Raw genomic sequence first — 20,377 nt, 5'->3', positions numbered from 1 at the left:
GAATGTCATCTTGGTCAGCATGGACAAAATGGGCCTGTTCTGTACTGTATGACTACATCTAGAAGAACATTGGCCACTATTAGAGCAGAAAACTAACAACTTATTAAAAGAAGCATCTTATAGGTGAAGGAAGTGAAGATGCACAGAGGTTTATTAGAGGACTCCAGAGCTACGAACCTTGACAAGTGAAGCGGACACATGGGAGAATAAGGAGAATAAAGTCATTGAAGGAGCATAGGTCTTTTGAATGGTGGAGTTACTGAACGAGATTACAGAGAAATTCAAGGACAAGCCCTATGTTGTCTCGTCCAACACCATGGTTTGGGGCAGGAGCGATTATAGTTTGAGAACACAAGGCCGATGAGTGAACAGGTCCTGGAGCAAGTTCAGGGGTCAGCAGTTTTGCCTGAAGGTAAGGAGAGAATGTTAATTGCCCCCCTCAATGCTACATCATATACAAAAAGTATAAGCTAATATCTGAATGTGTCCCCTCACTCACAACCCTGGATGAAAGGTATCAAACAAACAGTTTTGGTGGAATCATTAATAATGGACCACTCAAAGAACAAAATACCTCCAATCTATCATCAGTTGTTCTATGATTAATTACAGGAACATTATACATCATAACACACTGAAGTTTGATGGTCTTGTTCTGCTGGAACATTTTTCTTCTCCAAAGCCTCAATATTATAGTTGCAGTCCAGTACCTTGCTTCATAACATTCTATACAACTAAATCTTAACAGTGAGTCTACTTCCAGTCAACATAAAATTACTCACTTTTTAAAAACCATAAATAAGACATTCAGCTCTTGATCTATCCTTGTAATCCATGAGATTATCAGTGACCCATACACCTGTTTTTATTGAAACAATTGTATCACACTTAAAACGTTCTTTATTTGTAATCATTAAAACAAAAGCAACTTTTCATGGAAGTTTCTGAAACATTCCTCATCAAGCACAGTTGCTCATTAATGAGAAAAGCTGAGAATTAGCAGTATTTTTGGATCATAATTCAGATCTCCAAATACACAGCATTCACCATCTGGGAATATTCAAGTTATTTCAAATGAACATGGAAGATTCATACTCACTGAAGTCTCCAACAAGAGACACCGATTTTGCTCCTGGAGCCCATTCCTTGCAATAAATTCCACCATTAGCATGTTGGTTCATACCAAAAGATTCGTAGCCACGAGAAAACTTGTCAAGACTTCCCTCATTTGCAATTATACGTTTCACCAAACTGCTAAAATTATCGTACCTTCACAGAATGGGAAAAAGAAAAGGGAAATTACTTGATCTCTCTGATGTATGTCAGCAAATCCACAGATATACTAGCAAAGGAGAATTACAAAGGAGGAGAGAGTGTTTTTTTTTTAAACACAGGGAAATTAAGGGTTATGGGAAACAATAGGTGGGTAAAGCTGAAGCCAAGGCCAGATCACCCATGACCTTGTTGAATGGTGGAGCAGGCTTGACGGGCTGGATGGCCAACTCCTGCTCCCTTTTCTCATGTTCCTCTGAGAGAAGTTTCTGCCCTGTGGATATCAGGGCTTAGTTGGAAAAGCTTGGCACCAAATGCCAGAGTCGAGGATGCTGGCAGAGAAAGGGTTAGAATGTAGATTAACCAGCAACACAAGGGGCATCATGGTCAGCGCGACACTTTTACAGTGCCAGTGACATGGGTTCAAATCCACCACTGTCTGTAAGGAGTTTTCACAATCTCCCTATGACCAGTGTGGGTTTCCTCCAAGTGCTCCAGTTTCCTTCCACCTTCCAAAAAAAAAATATTCGGGGTTGGAAGGTTAATTGAATGTAATTGGATGGTACGGTTTCAATGCCCAGAATTGGCTTCTACTTTAAATTAAAAGATTGATGCCAGCACCGGCAAAGGGGAGATTGAAAGCTACGATGCTGGCTCACGCCAGGGGCTGCAGCTTATCAGAGTAAAATGAAGCCAGCTGCAGTGTCAAGGCCAGCTGCCACTATACAAACCCATGCCTGCCATTTCCCAAAGTCAGAAAGCTTGTCAATGTGCTTGGACATTTAGTAAAACACCCAGCAGTGGGTTCTGTTCTCCCATCTTCGTCACAAGGCCACATGCTTGAGGCCCACTCCAAAGTCTCAGCTTTTGAGAAACACCGAAGCAATACACAAATTTTATTAGATTATGGTAAATTAGCACAGAATATTTTAATATTTAATTAATACAGACGAACAAAGATTTTAGTAATGTATTGAGTGCAAAATGTGAACAGCAAATCCTTAGTAGATGAAGAGGAATTAATGATGGGCATTGCAGAAATGGACCAGAGTGAGTAAATCTTCACAGCTGAAGACTAACTTGGAAAGAATGATGTTAAGGAGACATTGGGAGATGAGAACCTCAATAGAAAAATTAAAAATAAAACAGTAATGCTGAGCAAATTCATGGGTCTAAAGGTAGATAAGTCCCCTGGTTCTGGGAGAATGCCTCCCAGGGTCTGAAATAAAGAGTGGAAGTTAGAGCAGATGCCATTGTGGTAATTTACCAAAATTTTCTGGGCTTTGGGTACATCTCAGCAGATCAGAAAACAGCAAATGTCACATCACTAGACAAAAGACCATTTGTTTAATGTCCTTAGCTGGGGAAATGCTTTAAACTATCACTGAGGGGAAAAAAAAATATTTGGATAGAAATTGTTCCTCAACCCTTAAGGAAGTGTTTCAGAAGCCTGTTGGCAAAGATGAGTTTGTTAAAGTTCAAAAGAGAGACCTGACTAATGACAGAGACAATACAAATCAAAGACTTCCTGGCCAAGATACTGAATTGAGAATTGCTGGAGAGTTTTCATCAACTGGAAATTGCTGAAAAAAGTGAGTATTTCAGTTGCATTCACATCTCCCAATCTTATCCCAATCAATAATGCTCCCAGCTAGGTTCTCAACATTGATGATTGTGTGCACCGTTGGTCATAGAATTCCAATCACCAAGAGGGTGGTGAGAGTGTGGAATGAGCTCACAGTGGAAGTGGTAGATGCAGGTTCAATTTCAATGTTTAAGAGATATTTGGATGGGTTATATGGATGGGAAGGGTATGTTCCTGGTATAAGTCGATGAGACAAGGCAGAATAATAATTTGGCACAAACTAGATGGGCTGAATGGCCTAATCTGTGATCCATGGTTCTATCGTGACAATCTTATAAGCCAGATTCAGCACAGATTCAGAAGCGGCAGGTCACAATGAATTTATTGGAGTCCACTGAGGATATAATGAGTGTGGTGGATCGAGGGGAATGGGGGGGTGGGGGGGTCATTGTATATTTGGGATTTCCAGACGTCACTTGACATAGTGCTATTCAAACATCCTGCATAAGGATGCATGGAGTTGAGTGTAATGGATTGGCGTGAATGGAGGATTGGTTAACCAAAGGCAGAGAGCTGAGATAACTGGATGCTTTTTAGAATGATAAGACGTGTCAAAGTTTGTTGATGACAGTAAAATTATGTGGGAAAACCAAATTTTGAAAATGAAGTTTGGAGAAAAATAGATTGGTTGAGTGAAGGCAAAGATCTGGCAGATGGAACACAATGCTGGTTAATGTGAGGTCGACCACTTGGGAGGAAACAAAATAGTAAATCCTACTGTTGTTTAAATGGTGCAAAATGCAGTAAACTGTTATGCAGAGACCTGGGAGTACTTCTACATGAATGGCAAAAAAAATAGCTTGTAGGTGCAGAAGATGGAGGGATTGAATTTAAGAGCAGAGAGGTTCTGATGCAAGTATACTAGGCACTGGTGAGGCTGCACTTGGGGTACTTAGTGTAGTTCTGGTCTCTTTACTGGAGAAATTATCTACTGATTTTGGAGGTAGTGCAGAGGAGGTTCACCAGGTTGATTCTGGAGATGAGGGGTTAGCTTTTGTGAAGAGATTGAGTCGCTTGGGACTGTACTTGCTAGAATTCAGAGAATGTGAGAGGATCTTAGGGAAACAAACAAATTAAGAAGGGATAAATAAGAAAGAGGCAAGGAATTTGTTTCCACTGGTAGATGACAATAGAACAAAGGGAAATATCCTCAAGATTAATGGGAATAGAGAACAAAAACAAAAACAAAGGCGAGAAATCAGACTGCTCAAACTACAGGGGAATCACGTTGCTCTCCATTGCAGGCAAAATCTTCGCTAGGATTCTACTAAATAGAATAATACCTAGTGTCGCCGAGAATATTCTCCCAGAATCACAGTGCGGCTTTCGCGCAAACAGAGGAACTACTGACATGGTCTTTGCCCTCAGACAGCTCCAAGAAAAATGCAGAGAACAAAACAAAGGACTCTACATCACCTTTGTTGACCTCACCAAAGCCTTCGACACCGTGAGCAGGAAAGGGCTTTGGCAAATACTAGAGCGCATCGGATGTCCCCCAAAGTTCCTCAACATGATTATCCAACTGCACGAAAACCAACAAGGTCGGGTCAGATACAGCAATGAGCTCTCTGAACCCTTCTCCATTAACAATGGCGTGAAGCAAGGCTGTGTTCTCGCACCAACCCTCTTTTCAATCTTCTTCAGCATGATGCTGAACCAAGCCATGAAAGACCCCAACAATGAAGACGCTGTTTACATCCGGTACCGCACGGATGGCAGTCTCTTCAATCTGAGGCGCCTGCAAGCTCACACCAAGACACAAGAGAAACTTGTCCGTGAACTACTCTTTGCAGACGATGCCGCTTTAGTTGCCCATTCAGAGCCAGCTCTTCAGCGCTTGACGTCCTGCTTTGCGGAAACTGCCAAAATGTTTGGCCTGGAAGTCAGCCTGAAGAAAACTGAGGTCCTCCATCAGCCAGCTCCCCACCATGATTACCAGCCCCCCCACATCTCCATCGGGCACACAAAACTCAAAACGGTCAACCAGTTTACCTATCTCGGCTGCACCATTTCATCAGATGCAAGGATCGACAACGAGATAGACAACAGACTCGCCAAGGCAAATAGCGCCTTTGGAAGACCACACAAAAGAGTCTGGAAAAACAACCAACTGAAAAACCTCACAAAGATAAGCGTATACAGAGCCGTTGTCATACCCACACTCCTGTTCGGCTCCGAATCATGGGTCCTCTACCGGCACCACCTACGGCTCCTAGAACGCTTCCACCAGCGTTGTCTCCGCTCCATCCTCAACATCCATTGGAGCGCTTACACCCCTAACGTCGAAGTACTCGAGATGGCAGAGGTCGACAGCATCGAGTCCACGCTGCTGAAGATCCAGCTGCGCTGGATGGGTCACGTCTCCAGAATGGAGGACCATCGCCTTCCCAAGATCGTGTTATATGGCGAGCTCTCCACTGGCCACCGTGACAGAGGTGCACCAAAGAAAAGGTACAAGGACTGCCTAAAGAAATCTCTTGGTGCCTGCCACATTGACCACCGCCAGTGGGCTGATATCGCCTCAAACCGTGCATCTTGGCGCCTCACAGTTTGGCGGGCAGCAACCTCCTTTGAAGAAGACCGCAGAGCCTACCTCACTGACAAAAGGCAAAGGAGGAAAAACCCAACACCCATCCCCAACCAACCAATTTTCCCCTGCAACCGCTGCAATCGTGTCTGCCTGTCCCGCATCGGACTTGTCAGCCACAAACGAGTCTGCAGCTGACGTGGACTTTTTACCCCCTCCATAAATCTTCGTCCGCGAAGCCAAGCCAAAGAGAATGGGAATAGATTTAGGATGGAGATGAGGAATTACTGCTTTTCCAGAAGAGTAGTGAATCTCTGCAATACTCTGTCCAAGGAAGCAGCTTAACATACAGACAAATAGATTTTTTGAATAATACGGGAATTAAGGGTTATGGGAAACAGGCAGGTATGTGGAGCTGAATCCAAGGCCAGATCAGCCATTATCTTGAATGGTGGAGCAGGCTCAATGGCCAATTTCTCTTTTTGATATTCTTAGCAGTATCAATGTGAAAACAAGTAACATCCCCCTCATGCTATGAGTTCTAGGCTTGTTTCTTGGTGAGTAGGGCTTGCTTAATTCATTCCTGAATTATTGACTCTATGTCAATATTAATTGAAAGAATTATTAGTTACAAAATTGAATAAATATGTCAGCATTTGTAAACAGGAATTTAAAAAACCCCAGCAAATCCTCTGATTCACTGGGTCCAGAGGCACAAAGATCTGCTGGAATTGCCGTGGAAGCATGCTGGCCAATGAGCTGAATACTTCCTCCTGGGAAGTATCCCTCCACAATTCTTGGGAGTTCATTTCCCAAGACTGCAGCAACAGCATGATAGAAAGATATAAACTCTCCTCTCTTCAAATTCATACAAAACACAAGATTAAAAGGATACGGTGCAAAAACACAGGAGGGGTTAATTAGCTGACATTTCCATACAGTACATACACAATGGGCCAAACAACCTCCCTCTTTGTAACACCTTGAAAGAAATGGAAAGGAGTGATAATGTGGCAGTGAAATGGAGGCACACACATCCAGCAGGAAGTAGGCAGGCCTACAGAACGCCATACATTGAGCAACGTTAGGCTTCCTCCGATCTGGGTGAATGAGAATAGCCTTTGTTCCATGTGCTGCGTGCTGTGTACTGCCAATAATTCAGAGCACTTCAACTTTGAAAGATAAATTGTTCTTTCATTTGAACTTGTCAACATAAATAGCAAAAGTAGTACTAAATGAGGAATCCAATTGCTTGAATTAAGCACATTTGAATTAAAATGGCACCAATTTAAAATTAAATAAATTCAAATTCGTGCAAAGCAAGAGTCTTTATTCATTTTCCCCCTTTGCCAAAGACGTGATCAGGTTAGAGACATTCAGAACCACAAGGACTTCTAGGAGAAAACCTGCTTCACTATGTGGTGTTGATGAGAGAAACCTCTCTGAGCACCCACAGGAGGTTAAATGGGAAGAAAATAAACAGCACTGCCACAAAATTAAGATTGGCACAGGCGAGTCAAGGCTGGGCCAATGAGATGGACTTCAAGGATAAGATGGTGACCATTTCCAGCATTTGGGCTCTGTTTATCAGGTGATGGAGGAGAAATGGGAATGGGCTGCAGCACAGGCCAGGCCTGGAGAGGGTAGGGGAAACACAGAATAATGGAAGGTATGGGCTGGAGGAGGTTGGAGGGATGAGGAGGGCAATGAGGCCTTGGTGTGTTTGATGGCAATGAAGAGCAGATACTGACCTGGAATTCAAAAATTTAGAGCCTAAAAAACTGCAGATGGCGGGAGCTTCACCTGCACACTCCCTCTCAATTATACTTCCTCCCTGCCTCCTTTGAGGACTCAATTCACCAAATCAAAAATAAAAACACAATGCTGGAGAAACTCAGCTGGTCAGTGTCCCATACTTCATGTGGCAAAGACAAAGGTACATCGCCAATGTTTCAGGCTTGAACCCTTCATTAAATATGAGCAAAATGCAGACAGGCACCCAAAATGGTGGGGGGAGGGGTAGGAGCACAGATAAGGGAGGGAGGACATATCAGCAAGCAGACACTACAGTTGAAGTAAAAACACAATGCTGGAAAAACTCAACAGGTAAAACAGTGTACGTAAAGGTACACAAGCAATGTTTTGGGCTCGAGCCCTTCATCAAGTATGAGGTATATCCGTTTGGGCGCTTGCCGACATTTTTCCATACCTTGAAGGGCTCAAGCTCAAAACATTGATTATATCTTCATCTTTGCTACATAAAGGACACTGTTTGACCTGCTGAGTTTCTCCAGCATTGTGTTTTTACTTCAACCATGGTATCTAGCAGACTTTTGTGTTTTATTTTCATTCTCTCCATTCCTCCACGTAAAAACCAGGTTGCTACATGCCAGTGCTCTTTATTTTGTCATTTGGGAAATTACTGGAGCAGATTCAAAGAGATAGGATTTAGGTTCATTTGGAAAGGCAGGGCCTGATTTGGTGCCGCTAAGGTGCTTTGGTGTGGGGAAAATACTGTCTCACTGATCTAACCAAGTTTTTCTTTGAGGAGAGAACAAAGGAGACTGTTGGAGGAAGGTTTCTTCACACAATATGTAGAGATCCAATGAGGGAAGGGGGTCATACTCACCCTTGTAATGGGGCTTCAATGGGGAAAAATCTTGGGAAACTGAGCATAATTCCATAAGATGTAATATTGTTCTGGAGTACATCAGGTACCAGGCAACATCAGGTACCAGGCAACATCAGGTACCAGGCAACATCAGGTACCAGGCAACATCAGGTACCAGGCAACATCAGGTACCAGGCAACATCAGGTACCAGGCAACATCAGGTACCAGGCAACATCAGGTACCAGGCAACATCAGGTACCAGGCAACATCAGGTACCAGGCAACATCAGGTACCAGGCAACATCAGGTACCAGGCAACATCAGGTACCAGGCAACATCAGGTACCAGGCAACATCAGGTACCAGGCAACATCAGGTACCAGGCAACATCAGGTACCAGGCAACATCAGGTACCAGGCAACATCAGGTACCAGGCAACATCAGGTACCAGGCAACATCAGGTACCAGGCAACATCAGGTACCAGGCAACATCAGGTACCAGGCAACATCAGGTACCAGGCAACATCAGGTACCAGGCAACATCAGGTACCAGGCAACATCAGGTACCAGGCAACATCAGGTACCAGGCAACATCAGGTACCAGGCAACATCAGGTACCAGGCAACATCAGGTACCAGGCAACATCAGGTACCAGGCAACATCAGGTACCAGGCAACATCAGGTACCAGGCAACATCAGGTACCAGGCAACATCAGGTACCAGGCAACATCAGGTACCAGGCAACATCAGGTACCAGGCAACATCAGGTACCAGGCAACATCAGGTACCAGGCAACATCAGGTACCAGGCAACATCAGGTACCAGGCAACATCAGGTACCAGGCAACATCAGGTACCAGGCAACATCAGGTACCAGGCAACATCAGGTACCAGGCAACATCAGGTACCAGGCAACATCAGGTACCAGGCAACATCAGGTACCAGGCAACATCAGGTACCAGGCAACATCAGGTACCAGGCAACATCAGGTACCAGGCAACATCAGGTACCAGGCAACATCAGGTACCAGGCAACATCAGGTACCAGGCAACATCAGGTACCAGGCAACATCAGGTACCAGGCAACATCAGGTACCAGGCAACATCAGGTACCAGGCAACATCAGGTACCAGGCAACATCAGGTACCAGGCAACATCAGGTACCAGGCAACATCAGGTACCAGGCAACATCAGGTACCAGGCAACATCAGGTACCAGGCAACATCAGGTACCAGGCAACATCAGGTACCAGGCAACATCAGGTACCAGGCAACATCAGGTACCAGGCAACATCAGGTACCAGGCAACATCAGGTACCAGGCAACATCAGGTACCAGGCAACATCAGGTACCAGGCAACATCAGGTACCAGGCAACATCAGGTACCAGGCAACATCAGGTACCAGGCAACATCAGGTACCAGGCAACATCAGGTACCAGGCAACATCAGGTACCAGGCAACATCAGGTACCAGGCAACATCAGGTACCAGGCAACATCAGGTACCAGGCAACATCAGGTACCAGGCAACATCAGTTCAGAGAGTGAAACACAAAAGTCTGCCAACACTGTGATTGTAGGAAAAATACAGAAATGCTGGAGGAGCTCAGCAGGTCTCGCAGTGTCCACAGCAGGTAAAGATACATAACCAACATTTCAACCCGAGCCCTTCTTCAACCTTGGATACTGTGAGACCTGCTGAGTTCCTCCAGCATTTTTGTGTTTTTAATATCAGTTCTTCTGGCCATTTCCTGAATAAAGTCAGCTTTTTAAAATAGAGGTTTGGGGTTCAGGGAAGTGCAATGGGAAAAAGAGAGATTTGGGGAGGGAGGGATTGAGGAAAAGGGTCCCAAGGGAGTAGGTTCACAGGCATGTCAGGGTGGGGGAGCATGGAAATTCATATGAATGGTGGGAAGATTGGAGGAGGGGGGAAATTTGGCATAGAAGGGCAGAGATTCCATAGGAAAAGCAGCAGGGATGGGATGATCAGCTGAAGGGAGGGACTTCGTGGCATGGTGCAGTGCAGAGGAGGGAGGCAATTTCAATATGTTCTGAGGGCAGAAAAATGATTGAGAGTTTGCACAGAGGGGCTGGTTGATGTGGTTCTGAGTATTGGCATTTCATGGAAGGGAGGGCTGTGATGATTGGAAAGCCCGTACTTGAGATGTTCTGGTGATGGGACGTCAACTAGGCCATCTCATTCTTTGCCAGAGGGAAGTGCACATGGCAGAAAACAAAGCCTCCCAGCACACAGTAGCCAGTGAAGAGACTTCTACCTCCAGTCCATGACACATTCCCCTCAGCCAGATTGGCTGGGTATCCTGAAGCTGAGCATTGCAGTATTGGAAATATTTCTGCCTCAGCTGTTGGATTATAACATCAAACACTGAAAACATGTTTTATTTTGAATGCTCATGACGGAGGCATGGAGTTACACAGAAATAACTCATTCATGCAGACCAGTGCCATCCTGAGCTCATCCCAATAGCCTGTGTTTTTACCTCTCTCTGCCAACATCAGGTACCAGGCAACATCAGGTACCAGGCAACATCAGGTACCAGGCAACATCAGGTACCAGGCAACATCAGGTACCAGGCAACATCAGGTACCAGGCAACATCAGGTACCAGGCAACATCAGGTACCAGGCAACTCTACCTCTCTCTACCACTGCCCAAGAAGAACAAGGTGACCTGCCTCAGTAACAGTTATCGGTGAAGTACTTTGATTTGTTGATTATGCACCAAATCAACTCCTGTCCCAGGAAGGACCTGGATCCACTTCAAATCGCCTATTGTCTCCACAGACCAACAATAGATGCCTCTAGACTCTGCGCTAAATCACCTAGACCACAGGAGCACTAACATCAGGCTGGTGTTCAATGACTACAACTCAGTGTTCAACACCATCGTACCAGCAAAGTCTTTGAACAAACTCAGTAATCTTGGAATCTGTTCATCCCTCTACAACTCAATCCTCAACTTTCTCATTAGCGGACCCCAGTCGGTGCGGATCAGCAACATCATCTCCTCCTCACAGACCACCAACACAGGAGAACTCCATGGCTGTGTGCTCGATCTCCGACTCAATTCCCTACACACTCATGATCGTGTAGTCAGATTTAGCTTCAAACTAATCAAAAAATTCTGAGAACACCATCATAGTTGGCTGAATAACTGGAAAAAACGAGTCAGATTACAGGATGGACAACAGAACAACAATCTTACTCCCATTTCATTGAGACCAATGAGCTCATTGTGGACTTTAGGAAGTGGAGGCTGAAGGAGCATCCATCTGTCTTCATTGATAGGATGGTTGAGGAGAAGGTTAAAACCTTCAAGTCCCTGGGAGAACAAATTTCAGAGGACCTCTTCTGGAACCAGCACTATAAGGCAACTGTGAAGAAGGCGCACCATCACCTCAACTTTTCGAGAAGTATGAGGAGACTTGGCACGTCTTTGAATACACCATCAAACTTCTGTAGGTGGACTAAGGAAAGTATACTGACTGGTTGCATCCCAGCCTGGTTTGAAAACTAGAGAGCTGCAGAAAGTGGTAAACCTAGCCAAGTCCATCACAGACACTGACCTTCCATCAACTAGACATCTATGTGAGGTACTGCCTCAAGGGCCAGCCACATTATCCTGGTCACAACCTCTTCTCACTGCTTCCTTCAGTGACAAGCCTGAAGACCAGCTTCTCCAGTTTCAAGAACAGTTCCATCCAACCACTATCAGGCTCTTGAACCTCCTCAGGACTACCAAAGGATCTGATCGCTCGACTGAAAAAACTTTTTTTTTCTTTTTTCACTGACTGCAACTATGAATATTTATTTCTTATTAGATATTTATCATCTCTTTTCCCCTCTTGTATATGTGGTAGATTCAAATTTTGCTATTAGAGCACAGAACAGTCCAGTACAGTGCAGGCCCTTCAGCCCACAAAGTTGCATTGTCCTATGTGAATCAACTCCATAACAATCTAATTTTTCTCTCCCTCATGTCCAGATGCCAACCTAAGAGTCTTTTGAATGTCAAAAATCTAAAACCTCCACCATCACCTCCAGAAATGCAATCCAGGCACCTACACACTCTGTATATAAAAAAAAACATACCTCTGACATGTCTCTAAAACTTTCCTCCAATCACCTGAAACAAATGTCCTCTGGTATTTACTATTATCACTCTGGGAAAAAGGTGCTGGCTGTCCACCCTTTCTCAGCCCCTCAATCTTGTATATTTCCACAAAGCCATAAAGGCACCTCATTGGTCATCACTTCAAAGAGAAAAGTTCTACTCTGTCAACCTTGCTTCATAAGACATGTTCTCTAATCCAGATGACATCTTGATAAACCTCCTCTGCATCCTCTCTAAAGCATCTACATCCTTTCTGCCCAGAGGAATATTACAGTTGGTGCATCTTCCATACCTGCTTGGCAGCAGCAGAATTTCAATGTATCTGTACATTGTATCTGTGTATACAACAATAAACTCGTATTGAACATTCAGCCTCATTTGCCTCCAGAGAAAGATAGCCACTCAGTATTAGACAAGTGACAACTGGGGTTTCAGCCTGTGTCAGTGAACAGCAGGTACCAAGTCCAAGTGAGCCATAAAGAGGTGAGTGCACAACCCAATTCTCTAGGCACAGCTTTGGATATACGCTGCATTCTATTTACATTGTGCATTCACTTCCACCATGGCTGAGAACACTGCCATTAACATTCTGTATCCATCTGAGTGAGCCCACAGATTGGGGGGGAGGGGGGGGGGCAGGGGGTTACAATTCAATGGCCCACCCCATTAGATTGTCAGCAACATCCACAAGGAATATAGCACTCCCTTTGTCCTGCATTTGAGGGTCAGCTTCAGTCTCTTAAGTGCATTTTGTATTTTCCACTGTGACTTCAGAAGCAGGAGTACCACCAAACGAGCACAACTGGCTTAAGGCTGGAAAACACCACATAGTGCTGAGACCAAACATTTTAAAGTACAGCAACTAACAATAACAAATAATACAAACTAAACTCTTCATTATCCCTGATTCCCAATAAAAGTGAAGATTTGGTTGTTGCAGTTCACTTTATGGTTGTAACTTGCCCATCATTGTTAGTGGTAGATAAAGGTCAGCCTTGCATCACAGATGCCTTCATTTCTTATCAAAACAGAACAGTTTGAATTTGTAGCCTTTAATCTTTTAATTCTTTAATGTAAACATCTTAAAAGCAAACCACATCGTGAAAGGTGATTATTAATGGTCATGCAAATGCAGAGTGCAAAATCTCATGATGTGATCAACAGGAACACCAAATGTGTACCTGACTCAAACATTCTTTCATTTATCTCTACAGAGATCACTTAAATTAACAAGGTACCCAACAAATTCAATTCACAAACAGAGCCAGTAATTCTTTCTCAAACAGTGAAAATTGTAGCTGTTTTGATTAATGAGGGGCCCATAGCAATTTAACTGAAATAGGGATCAAAGAAACCTGGTTTAATTAAACGAGAAACAAATAGACAATGCTGACCAGTGTTGAAACACCATGAAAATGATGGACAGTATTTTGGTACTACTGAGGTACAGAATGATTTATTCATCAACACTCCTGCAAGGTACCTTGGGCTGATTTATTCTGCTAACAGCACCTTACAAGTGCAAGTTGTTGTTGTTGTTGATGTGTCTGTACTGCATCATACAGTGAAGGTCACAGCCTCAGTACTAATTTCCCAAACTCTGCCCGCAGTTGGAGAAAGATAAACAGCCAATCTCATCATTCTAATTTTACTGGTCTATGACAGAGACGAGATCCCAAACTACCATCCCAATCACAGAGGAATCCAACCAAACACACTGATATCATCACACTGTCTTGTGGCTCAAAGTACTCCTGTCTAAGTCAGAAGGGTGAAGGTCAAAGTCACACTCCAGATACTTCAACACAACATTCTGGGCCAGTCCTCAGGAAAGGCTGCTCCATCAGGAGGTACCATCTTTCAGCTCAGGCGCTGACCAGGGCTCCCTCTGTTTTCTCAAAAGAATTTTAAAGATCCCAAAGAACGTCATCATGGGGTTGTTTCCACAGTGCACTGGATAACCATGATTCTTCACCCAAAACCACATATGGGGTCAATATCGCATGGCCACAGATGGGACCTTGCTCTGCAGAATGGGCTTCCTGTATTTCCGCCATTTCCACAGTGTCCATGCTTCAAAGGTTAAGCTGCTTGGGATGTGCACACTTTACACTCTTCAATACTGTGTGCAGCAGAAGTGCTGTCATGGATGAGTCAGACAAATGTCCTTATCACAACTTCCATCACAAGTCCTTTGGGTCATCAGGCTGACAAAGCCTCCAGACTTGGAGCTTTTTCCTTTGTTCTGCACAGTCAGGCCAGCCTGTCAACATTTGTACAACTCAGCTGACCTCAAGCTCCACTGGAGATTAACACAGCTGTCCTAAACAGTGCAGTGAACCAAGCACAGAATGGAAATCAGAGAAGTTTCCTGGATGACTTTGGTTCACACAGGAGTTGTAAGTGGCTTGGCATGGAATGCAGAACTCGAAGTTTTCAGAGAAACATGACATGCATCTTAAACAAAGCTCTTCTCAATGACATCTGAGGCTGTTCAGCCAAGGCCATTTCAGTAGCAGCATTAAGAAACCATTTGCAAATGTTTTAACTTTCTACTAAAGAGTTTCAGACATCAATTCCAGAAATATTAACCATGAAGGAGGGCTTTTTACAAAATGGACATTAATCCAAACTGAAGCGGTGACATAAAAAATGTCAGGACAAGTTGTGAACTGAACAACAATAATACTGCTACTTCAGAACCCCTGAGGCTCTTGACAGAGACAGTGGGAGCCCTCTGCATTTCATTACCTTGGAATCATCATGAGACTTCGATCCAAAATAAAAATCCCCAAACAACTCAAATCTGAACCATACATTCAGTACAAACACCATAAAACACACCTAAATCACATTGGGTTAAATCAGGATACATCACACAATGAACAGAACAGCATAGAAATGGGGCCAGGGGCTTTGACCCATGCACTCACCAAAAATTATGACCAAAACAAACTAAAACTCTGCAGCTTGCACATTCCCCTCAATTCCCTGCATAATCATCTATGTACCAGAAAATTCTTTAATGCGACTATCAAATCTGCTTCCTACACGACCTATTCCAGTCACCTACTATTCTCCATGCCTTATATATTTCTTAACCCCTCCCCACCCCCAACCTAAATGCATGTCCTTTTTAACTTTTTTTTACTCTGGGGGAAAAAGGTTCTGATGTCTATCCTATCAATGCCTCTCATAATTTTATAAACTTTATCAGGTCTTCCTCAACCTCTGACACTCCAGAGAAACCCAAATTTGACAAATCTCTGCCATAACTCATGCCCTCAAAACCAGGCTACATGGTGGCAAACCTCTTATGAGCCCTTTTTGAAGCCTCCATACCCTTCCTACACTCCAAGTTCGACTGAACCAAAGTTTTATCTTGCTGCTGCATACCTTCTTACTCCTATACACAATGCCCTGACCAATATTCCAGAGTAAAGAAAACAGGGACATGGCCAGAGAATCTTGGATGGTAATAGAGGCCATAACCTTAGCCAAGAAATAAAGGAGGCTTTCATCAGGCAGGGCCCTGGAGGTACATAGATTGTAGGAAAAAACATGAACAGCATATTTGCAAGACCAAACTTGGCCATGAATGTCCCTTTTTTTTTAAGCAAGATTAAAGAAAATCCCAAGACATTTTAAACTTTAATGAAAAACAAGAGGATAACTAGGGAGAGGATAGCACCACTCAAGGACAAAGGAGGGAATTTATGCTTCAAGTCAGAGAAAGTGGCCAAGGAGCAAAATGTGAAGAATGCTCAAGTATTAGGGCATTTTAAGATCAACAAAGTGTTTGTGTGGGATTTTATGAGAAAAATGAAGGAGATGAAGTCCCCTGGACCCAATGGGATCTATCCAACATTACTGAAAGAGGCAAATCAAGAGATTGCTGAAGCCTTCACAAAATTCTTTGCATCCTCAAGAGTGATAGGACATATGCCAGAAGGACTGGTCAGTTGCTAATGTATCTTTGTTCAAGGGGAATAATGGATGATCCAAACTGCAACATTTCATACTTACCTGAATTAAACTCTGTCTGCCATTTTTCTGCCCATATCTTTGTGTCATCTGCAAACTTACTAACCCACCCATTTCTCATCCAAGTTATTTATGTACATTACAAACAACAGGGGTGCAAACACCGATCCCCATTGGTCACAGGCCTCCAGTCTGAATAACACCTTTTCACCACTACACTCTGTCTTGCTGATAGGAGACAATTCTGAATGTAAGCCATCAACTCACCATGTAGCCCACACATCCTTACCTTTTGGAAAAGCCAACCTGTCAAATGCCTCAATACATTTAGAGATAGAGCACGGTACCAGGTCTACGTGAATATTCACTTCTCCACTCCCATCACCTCCTTAAAAAACATTTGTCAGATGTGGCTTGTCTATCACAACACCATGATGACTGTCCCCAATTCTGACCATGCCATTTCAAATGTACATAAATCCTATTTCTAATTATCCACTCCGATTGCAACCCCCCCACCCCCACCCCCCACCCCACTGATGTGATGCTCACAGTGTATACCTGAGATAAAACACTTGATGAAGCATTTTGCATTGATTGCAGTGATGTACATCCAGGCTGCTCTTTTTTTTTTTTAAACCCAGTCAGCTGGGTTTTTTAAACCCAGTCAGTTTGGCTGTGAATACTGTATGTGTTTCTTGTCTGATAAAATGTAACTGACAGAAAACAGGAGAAGGATAGTGGGTCAATTTTAGGTTATAGTGATACTGCGTCAGCTCTGGTGTCACATTAGTTACCATAAATATTAATGTCAGATGAAAAGATAATGTGTTGAGCCACATGGTGTGATTTGAGCACAGAACGTGCAGAAATTCAGGTGGGTTAAGTGGAGTGGATAAAATGATGGGAGGTTGCCCAAACCTGAAGTGTGGTCAAGCTGAGGTTATCACTTTCGTAGAGAGAATGACAATGGAGAGAGGGGGGTATCAGGAGGTTTGTTTGAATTGTCTTTAAATATAAAGAGATTAGGAGCTGGGACTCAGATTGGTGAGAGATGATTGAGAGGAGATGAGCAGCAGCCAATACGAGGAAGAAACATCAAGAGGAATGGTCAATGTGAGAGAGGCCCACTGCCAGAGTGGTGTTGTGAGGCTTTGGCAAGCAGAGGGTGAGGAAGTGGTGTAAGTTACAGCCCTTAGGCAGGATGCATAGATAAGAGCAGATGAGTTTAGGTAAGGTCTTTTCAGTTTGCACAATATGAGCAGTGGGAATGGCAACCAGGACAGTTGGATAATAGAATCTGGGAAATCTGGAACACAGGTCCCTGATGACTACACCTGCGAGGTGCACCCGGCTATATAGCTCCATACAGACAGAGTTAGGTAATAAGCTAGATAAACCCTGGATCATTCACAAGGCAGGAGTTACAGGTGGGCAGTCGCACCCAGGATACAGAGGCAGGTAGCTGAATGACCATCAGGAGAGGGAAAAGCAATAAGCAGTCAGTGTCAGTTACCCCCTGTGGCTGTTCCCCTCAATAACAAGTATATTGCTTTGGATACTTTTTGGGGGAGGGAGGGATCTTCCAGGGAAAATCTACAGCAGTCAGGTCTCTGACACACAACAGACAGGATTGGCTGATGCATGTTCTGGGGTTTTTATGCTTAAAATGAATATGGAGGGAGGTAAAAGAGGGGGTGGGTAGGGGGAAAGAGAGTCACATTGCTAATTAGGGATAGTGTCAGCCACAGATAGGGAGGACAATATGGAGGGTTCATCGACTGAGTAAGCGTTGGTGTAAATCAGAAACAGGAAGAGAGCAAGAGCATGGTTGAAGTAGTCGAAAGGCCCACAAATAGCCAGCAGGACGCTGAGGAACAGATCAGTACTCAGATTTTGGAAAGGTGCAAAACTAACGGGGTTCCTGTTGTGGGAGACTTCAATTTCCCTCATATTGACTGGCATCTCCTTTGGGCAAAAGGTTCAGCTGGGGCAGAATTTGACAGGTGTGTCAAGGATTCCTGACATCGGATGTAGACAAGCTGACTAGAGGAGGCCGTACTGGATCAAGTACTGGGTAATGAACCTGGTCAGATGACAAACCTCTTGGTGTGGGAGCATTTCAGCGACAGTGATCACAACTCCCTGAGCTTGAGCATAGCTATGGACAAGGACAGAGGTAGACAAGATGGGGGAGTGTTTAATTGGAGAAGGGCTCATCGCAATGGTATCGGACAGGAACTTGGGAGAGTAAATTCAGAACAGATGTTCTCGGAGAATGCATGGTAGAATATGTATTTGGAGATTTTTTTTTAATTTGGAGAGACAACACAGCTCACGAGTCCATGCTGCCCAATTCACCTGTAAACACTGCACATTTTGAAGGGCAGGAGGAAACACTAGTGCCTGGAAGAAACACACACAGACATGGGGAGAACATAAACTCCTTACAGACAGTGCTGGATTGAAATCTGGGTCACTGCCTCTGCTATGCTAACCATACTACCCTAATTTTATAGTTTTATCTCTGCAATGATGTGCTGTGAACAATGTACGAAGTGGCTTTGTGCATGCACTGTGGTCCGGAGAAACAGTGTTTCATGTGATTAAATAGGTACAGTCAGACCCTAATAAACTTGAATGTGAAATATGGAAAATGTTTAGGGATCATTTGCAAAGAGCCCTGGAGAGGTTTGTCCCAATGAAGCAGGAAAAAGATGGGAGGGTGATGGAGCCATGGCTTCTTTTCTTTGGCTTGGCTTCGCGGACGAAGATTTATGGAGGGGTAATGTCCACGTCAGCTGCAGGCTCGTTTGTGGCTGACAAGTCCGATGCAGGACAGGCAGACACGGTTGCAGCGGTTGCAAGGATAAATTGGTTGGTTGGGGTTGGGTGTTGGGTTTTTCCTCCTTTGTCTTTTGTCAGTGAGGTGGGCTCTGCGGACTTCTTCCAAGGAGGTTGCTGCCCGCCGAACTGTGAGGCGCCAAGATACACGGTTTGAGGCGATATCAGCCCACTGGCGGTGGTCAATGTGGCAGGCACCAAGAGATTTCTTTAGGCAGTCCTTTTACCTCTTATTTGGTGCACCTCTGTCACGGTGGCCAGTGGAGAGCTCGCCATATAACACGATCTAGGGAAGGCGATGGTCCTCCATTCTGGAGACGTGACCTACCCAGCGCAGTTGGATCTTCAGCAGCGTGGATTCGATGCTGTCGGCCTCTGCCATCTCGAGTACTTCGATGTTGGTGATGAAGTCGCTCCAATGAATGTTGAGGATGGAGCGGAGACAACGCTGGTGGAAGCGTTCTAGGAGCCATAGGTGATGCCGGTAGAGGACCCACGATTCGGAACCGAACAGGAGTGTGGGTATGACAACGGCTTTGTATACGCTAATCTTTGTGAGGTTTTTCAGTTGGTTGTTTTTCCAGACTCTTTTGTGTAGTCTTCCAAAGGCGCTATTTGCCTTGGCGAGTCTGTTGCCTATCTCGTCGATCCTTGCATCCGATGAAATGGTGCAGCCGAGATAGGTAAACTGGTTGACCGTTTTGAGTTTTGTGTGCCCAATGGAGATGTGAGGGGGCTGGTTTTTCAAGGAAAGCTGCCTCAGGACCTTCGTGATGCCATCATCATCACCCTGTACAAAAAAAAAGGTGAGAAATCAGACTGCTCAAACTATAGGGGAATCACGCTGCTCTCCATTGCAGGCAAAATCTTCGCTAGGATTCTCCTAAATAGAATAATACCTAGTGTTGCCAAAAATGTTCTCCCAGAATCACAGTGCGGCTTTCACGCAAACAGAGGAACTATTGACATGGTCTGTTTTGTTCTCTGCACTTTTCTTGGAGCTGTCTGAGGGCAAAGACCATGTCAATAGTTCCTCTGTTTGCGCGAAAGCCGCACTGTGATTCTGGGAGAACATGTTGAGGAACTTTGGGGGGCATCCGAGGCGCTCTAGTATTTGCCAAAGCCCTTTCCTACTCACGGTGTCGAAGGCTTTGGTGAGGTCAACAAAGGTGATGTAGAGTCCTTTGTTTTGTTCTCTGCACTTTTCTTGGAGCTGTCTGAGGGCAAAGGACTCTACATCACCTTTGTTGACCTCACCAAAGCCTTCGACACCATGAGTAGGAAAGGGCTTTGGCAAATACTAGAACGCCTCGGATGCCCCCCAAAGTTCCTCAACATGGTTATCCAACTGCACGAAAACCAACA

General features: G+C 44.4%; 1 protein-coding gene across 7 annotated transcripts in view; it reads right to left on the bottom strand.

The window, feature by feature from the left end:
• The window catches only part of LOC138738609 (1,4-alpha-glucan-branching enzyme-like), a 269,596-nt gene that overhangs the window by 218,020 nt on the left and 31,199 nt on the right, over nt 1–20,377 (bottom strand). For all 7 annotated transcript variants that reach the window (XM_069889167.1, XM_069889171.1, XM_069889172.1 and 4 more), the window contains one exon: nt 1,100–1,269. In XM_069889167.1, coding sequence (XP_069745268.1) covers nt 1,100–1,269 — 170 coding nt within the window. Of the gene's footprint in view, nt 1–1,099; nt 1,270–20,377 lie in introns of those variants that run through there.

This window comes from Narcine bancroftii, chromosome 7 (assembly GCF_036971445.1).
Source record: "Narcine bancroftii isolate sNarBan1 chromosome 7, sNarBan1.hap1, whole genome shotgun sequence".
NCBI lineage: Eukaryota > Metazoa > Chordata > Chondrichthyes > Torpediniformes > Narcinidae > Narcine > Narcine bancroftii.
This window is presented reverse-complemented; position numbering and strand designations above follow the sequence as displayed.